Source organism: Microtus pennsylvanicus, chromosome X (assembly GCF_037038515.1).
Source record: "Microtus pennsylvanicus isolate mMicPen1 chromosome X, mMicPen1.hap1, whole genome shotgun sequence".
Taxonomy (NCBI): domain Eukaryota; kingdom Metazoa; phylum Chordata; class Mammalia; order Rodentia; family Cricetidae; genus Microtus; species Microtus pennsylvanicus.
Window position 1 is genome coordinate 2,732,027 of NC_134601.1, and position 6,579 is coordinate 2,738,605.

Genomic DNA, 6,579 nt, shown 5'->3' on the forward strand with positions numbered 1-6,579 from the left:
TGCGTGGCAGCTTCGCTGCTGGTTTAATAACGGTGTGAGTGTTTTTTGTTCTGGTAACACCCCTCCCTAAGCTTTAGTGCTTAGTTAAAATCAGCAAGAGAACTGAGATGACATTGATCCCTAGTGTCTCAGGAAAGAAAAGCTGGCAGTGGTGCTGGGTGCAGTCGTGTACCCTGAAATCCCAGCACTCAGAAGTGGAGGGGCTCAGCTATATGAGGGGTATGAGGGCCAACCAAAAAAAAAAACAGATTCATTTCAAAGTACACAAAAATGTTATTGCTGTTTTGTCTCGTGTTTCTTCTGTTAGCAACTGTTTCATTTTGACATATATAGACTTCTGAATAGCACAATGCTTTAGTCAAGATCCAATTTTCATTTTTTTCAGCTTTGAAGTTAACAAATGCCCTTGCTACTGTACATTAGGCACTCAATAAGTATTTATTAACATTAACTTCATATTTTGAATTATGAATCGGAAACATTAAAGCAAGCTTGACTGTTATATCTTAATTTTCAGTTTCTGCCTTCCCGCACTCGTACATCTGCCAACCGAATCTTCCAAATCAAACAAGTAAGAGGATTTTAAAACTTAACAGCTGCTCATTAGAAATGGAATGATTTGTATTGGATTTATTTAATTATTTCTGGATGTATATATGAATGTGCCGTGACATGTGTGTGGCTTTCAGACGACAACACGTAGACCCCAGCTCTCTCCTCTGTGTAGGTCCTGGCAAACAAAAGGTCCCTCATTGGGCTTGGAGGCAGGCGTCATGAACCACCTTCCCTGCCCCTCTATCATCATTATCATCATCATTCTTATCCGAATTGCTGTTTCTGTAATTCTTAAAACAGTCACATGTAATGAAAAATTTTAATTCAAGAGTGCTTTCCTAAAGCAAAACAGGTAAGCTGCCAGAGGTGGTACCACAGGCCAGGAATCTCAGGGCTTGGAAGACAGAAGAAGGCAGATAAGGAATTCAAGGTTATCATCAGCTATGTGTTGAGTTCAGGGCCACTTTGAGTTACATGAGACATTTAGTGTTCACATTACAGACCATTATCTTTACATTTCTTTCTTTATTTATTTGCTGTTTAGTTTAAACCCAGGGTTTTGTGAATGCTAAACATACACTCTACCATACAGCGATATACCTGGACCCTTTAGCTTTTTTAACCACACACAACATCAATAAAAATTGTGAGTATACGTGCCTACAAAGTACATAGAAAGCCATGCTTATTTATACATTTCAAGTATACGCCACTGTACTAGCACACTGTATGAATCCTTGACCTAACCAAACTATAGACACAAAATTACAGTGACCATGGTGGTGTATGCCTGGAATCCCAATGCTCAGAAGCTGGTGGCAAGAAGATCAGGAGTTCGAGGCTAGCCTGACCTACAGGAAATTTTGTCTCAATATGTCACCCTCCACCACAAAAAGAAAAAATGCTAAAGGATGTGATAAAAAGGAAATGGTATTTTTAGAAATTCTTAAGCATCATTAATAAAAGCTCAGTAGTGATAGTAAATACAAATTCCTATTTATAATATTTCATCATTTCTGTAATATTTACTTCAAATGTACATTACTAGTATTATCTTCTGTCCAAGATTTCTTTGTAGGATTAGTTTTTTGTATTTATTTTTCTCTCATATATAAATATTACAGTTTCCCCTCCCTCCACTCCTCCTGGACCTTCTCCCCGAACTTCCCTCCTCCCCAGATCTACTCCTCCTCCTCCATTTCCCTTCAGAAAAGAGCAGGCCTGCCAGGGATATCAACCAAGCATGACATAGCAAGTTACAATACGACTGGGCACAAACCCTCATATCAAGGCTGGCTGAGGCAACCCAGTAGAAGAAAAAGGGTCCCCAAAATAGGCAAAAGAATCAGAGGTTTGTAGAATTTTGTTGTTTTGAAACCAGGCCTCACTGTGCTGCCTAGGCTGGTCTTGAACTCCCCAGCTTGGGTGATCTACCTGCCTCAGCTTCCCTGGTATCTCAGCTGGTACTACAGGGCCTCACACATAGTAGGCAAGCACTCTGCCACCAAACTGTACCCTTGCTCCATTTCAACCATTTTTAAGAGTACAGTTAATGATATTAAGGACATTCACAATGTTAGACAATTGTTTCTGTTTCTAGGACTGTCTTGTCATGCGCAATAGAAACTATGTATCCATTTAAACAATAACCACAATCACCCCAGCCCCATCCTGTAAGTTCCATTCTATTTTATGGCTCTATGAATTTTGACTATTCTAGGTACTGCATATAAACCAAATAATATGTAATATTTGTACTGGCCTTTTCTACTTAGCATAATGTTTTCAAGATTCATTCATGCTGCAGAAAATATTTAATTGTTTTAGAGTACTGGTAGTTGAACCCAGGCCCTTGTACATGCTAAGCAAGCACTTTACCACTGAACTACATATCGAACTCATACCTTCATTTTTATAGAGAGCTGAACAACATTCTTTTGTGTGGACACAGCACATTTTCCCCCTGTCCGCATGATGAGATTGTTTACCTCTTGTGAGTGGTGCTGTTATGAATGTTGCTATAAAAGTGTCTGAGTCCTTATTTTCATCTCTTTGGGGACTTTTCTACAGAATCTGAACCATTTTTATTATCAAGAGCAATATCTAAAGATTATAGTTTCTCCAGATTTTCACTAATACTTGTTATTTCTTTGATAAATATTCTAAGCGCCTATCTTATATAAACAATCCATTTCCTCACTTATGTAATGCATGCTTTAAATTTTTATTATATTTTATTTATTGATTGATTGATTTAGTGTGAGCTCATGTGATGGGAGTATTCCAAGGTGCAAGTGTGGATGTCAGAGGACAATTTGGGGGAGCGGATTTGCTAAGAAATATTAGTTTGGAATTGATCTGTTTGTTTATGCTGTGGAACGTTTGTTTAATGATGCAAAGACGTGTTGCATTCTTTTATGTTGCATTTGTTTAACTCGGTGACGTTGTGTTATTTTGCCTGTCTAAAACACCTGATTTGTCCAATAAAGAGCTAAATGCAAAGCAAGGCAGGAGAAAGGATAGTTGGGGCTGGCAGGCAGAGAGGAGAAGTAGGAGGAGAAATCTGCGAGGAGAAGATTGAGGAGCAAGAAAAGGAGGAGAACACCAGGGGCCAGCCACACAGCTACACAGCAAGCAATGGAGTAAGAGTGAAAGAAAAGATACACAGAAATAGAGAAATATAAATGTCGAGAGGCAAAAGGTAGATGGGATAATTTAAGTTAAGCAAAGCTGGCTATGAAGAAGCCAATCTAAGGCCAGGTATTTATAAGAAAGAATAAGCCTCTGTATGTATTTATTTGGGAGATGGGTGGTGGGTCCCCTTAAAAGAGCCAAATGAATAAAAAAATAAACCTAACTAACTACAGTGGTTCTCCCCTTTCCATCATGTGGAAAAGAATAGAATAGAATAGAATAGAATAGAATAGAATAGAATAGAATAGAATAGAATAGAATAGAATAGAATAGAATAGAACCAGGTCATCATGATTGATGGTAAGCACCTTTACCACCAAGCCATGTCACCACCCCTATAATACATATCTTGAACTTCAATGGTTTGATCCAAATCATCTTTAACTCCTATCATTTACTTAAACCCATACTGATAGACATTTGGTGTGCTATAGACTAAGGCCATCATAGTACTACTAGCAGAGAAAAGCAAGGACTTGTGAATCTTCTGGCTCCTGACAGGTACAGTTTCTCATCCAGTCAGTTTCTGTGCATTTGATATGTTGTAATGCAGAAGGAATGGACCACTGCTGTGGTAATGTGTAGGATAACAGAGTAGAGTACCAGCCACTTGTAGAGAGATTTGTTTATAATGAAGCAATGGCGCTCTTCCATAGCCTAGTGAATAGCAATGAAGTACATCTTAGTGAAATTTGACTAAATGAAATCTTGTACAACAGTAGGAGTTGGGCCCTTGGTTTATTCTTATTTCCTTACCTTCCAGGAAGAAAGGATGGATATAGCAAGCAGAGAAGCAATGCATGAACGGTGAGTGTCATACTTTGAGTTACTATTTTGATCATCTGTATGTGCGGTTGTATCTTCTCCTTCAGATGGGCTCACTACAACACTAATAATTTCTTTTCTTCTGCAGGGAGATGCATACTGCAATGCAGATAACTCAGAGTTGGGAAACAAATCTAACTATGGTACAGTATTCACAGTTTAATTTTGTAGAAAATTTCTATTTTCACTAATATAGTGTTGTGTCAACAGCATCCACATGACAGTTCGCAACCTCCTGTAACCCCAGTGGCAGCAAATCTGCCACCCCCTTCTGACCCCTGCGGGTTCCTGTACATATGTGATGCACAGAAACTCACTCAGGTCCACACATATGCACAACAATTGCAAAATGATCCTTCAAAAGAAACATTGTATGGTTGTACCCATAAAAATAATGTCATCATCTGAAAGAGAGGCTGAAATAGTTTCTGACCCCAAACTGTAGATGTACCTGGGAGTTGTGAAGTCTCTCTACAGGTGCCATATTGGAAAAGCAGAGACAGGAGGTTGCTTTGACTCTAGAAATACCAGGTCAGCCTGGACAATATAGAGAGGATGAGGGTGGGAGATAGAGACACAGACAGACAGAGGAGGAAAACAGAGAAGCAAAGAGAGACACACAGAGACACAGAAACAGAGAGACACACACAGACAGACCGAGACACGGTGAGGAGAGAGACATTGAGAGAAACACGGAGAAAGAGATACTTCCTGAGGTTGACTCTGTTGTGGACCAATGGACTGGCTTGCTCTCTTTACTGATTAACTCAAGAAAAGTCCAGTTGTTGCCAGCACTGGGTAGTTAGAAGAGGATCAGAAGTTCAAGGTCGTCCAGAAGTTGAAGCCGAAGCCAGCGTGGCTACATGAGACCCTGTCTTTAACAAAAGGTTGAGGATAAGGACTTGGCTTAATTGGTAAAGTGTTTGCTATACAAGCATGAGAACCAGAGTTTGATTCCCAGTGCCCCTGTAAAAAACGCAGGCATAGTAGTGTGTGCCTATAATATCAGCCCTGGCAGGGGTTGGGAACAAAGACAGGAAGTTCCTTAAAGCTTGCTAGCCAGTCAGTCTAAATGAATTCGTGAACTCCAGATTTATGAGAGACCCTGTCTCAAAAATAATGTTGAAAGTAATTGAAGAAAACATCTGAATTTGACCTTGGGCTCCATGTGTGCATGTGGGAGCATGCACTTACACACACACAAACACACACACACACACACACACACACACACACACACACACACACACACAAGTTCATTTGTGCTAAGGTGCTTAGGTGAAAAAAAAAAAAACATTTGTATTCCCTTCTATATAATTTAGCAACTGTAGGTTAGAGTGTTTTTTTGTTGTTGTTTTGGTTGGTTGGTTTTAAATTTCTATTCTTTATTCATTTTATATTTCAACCGCAGTTCTCCCTCCCATCCCTCCTCCTGTCCCTCCTCGCCTCCCCATCAATCCCACTCCCTATCCACTCCTCCGAAAGAGTAAGGTCTCCCACTGGGAGTCAACAAAGCCCAACACATTAAGTGCAGGTAGGACTAAGCCCCTTTCCTCTGCATCAAGGCTGAGCAAGGCATGTCATTATAGGGAATGGACTCCAAAAAGCCAGCTCATGCACCAGGGATGTACCTGGTCCCACTCCTAGGAATCCCCCAAATAGACCAAGCTACACAACTGTCTCCCACATGCAGAGGGCCTAGTTTGGTCCCATGCAGTCTCCACAGCTGTTGGTCTAGAGTTCATGAATTCTTACAAGCTTGGTTCAGCTGTCTCTGTAGATTTCTCCATCATGATCCTGACCTCCCCTGCTCATATATTCCCTCCCCCCTCTCTTCAAGTGGATTCCCAGAGCTCAGGCTGGTGCTTGGCTGTGGATCTCTGCATCTGGCTCTATCAGTTACTGGATGAAGGCTCTAGGATGACAGTTGGGGTATTCACCAATCTGGTTACAGGGGAAGGTCAATTCAGGCACCCTTTCACTGATGTTAGGAGTCTTCACTGGGGTCATCCTTGTGGATTCCTGGGAATTCCCCTAGCACCAGGTTTCTCCCTGACCCGATAGTGGCTCTCTCAATCAAGATCTCTCTTTTATTGCTCTCCCACTCCATCCCTTCCCCAACTTGACCATTCCATTCCCGTTCCCTCATGTTCTTATTCCCCCATCCCCTCCCATCTACTGTCTCCCCTCATCCCCAGTTTACCCAGGAGATTTTGTCTAATTTCCCTTCCCAGGGTGATCCATGCATCTCTTGTAGGGTCCTCCTTGTCACCTAGCTTCTCTGGAGCTGTGGATTGTAGTCTGGTTATCCTTTGTTTATGAGTGAGTATTGTGTTTGTGTTTCTGAGTCTGGGTTACCTCACCTATGATGTCATTGTTTTCTACTGCTGAGTAATACTTGATTGTGCAAACGTGCCACATTGTCTTTAGCCATTCTTTGGTTAAGCAACATCTAGGTTGTTTCTGGGTTCTGAATATTATGAATAATGCTGCTATGAACATTGT

At 40.9% G+C, this 6,579-nt stretch overlaps 1 protein-coding gene across 1 annotated transcript in view; it reads left to right on the plus strand.

The window, feature by feature from the left end:
* LOC142841638 (uncharacterized) overlaps positions 1–4,265 on the plus strand; it is a 29,554-nt gene extending 25,289 nt beyond the window's left edge. Inside the window, exons 5-7 of the mRNA XM_075958542.1 lie at positions 518–571; positions 4,013–4,056; positions 4,163–4,265. Of these exons, the coding sequence (XP_075814657.1) occupies positions 518–571; positions 4,013–4,056; positions 4,163–4,265 (201 nt within the window). The remainder of the gene's footprint in view (positions 1–517; positions 572–4,012; positions 4,057–4,162) is intronic.
* The last annotated feature ends 2,314 nt before the right edge of the window (positions 4,266–6,579 follow it).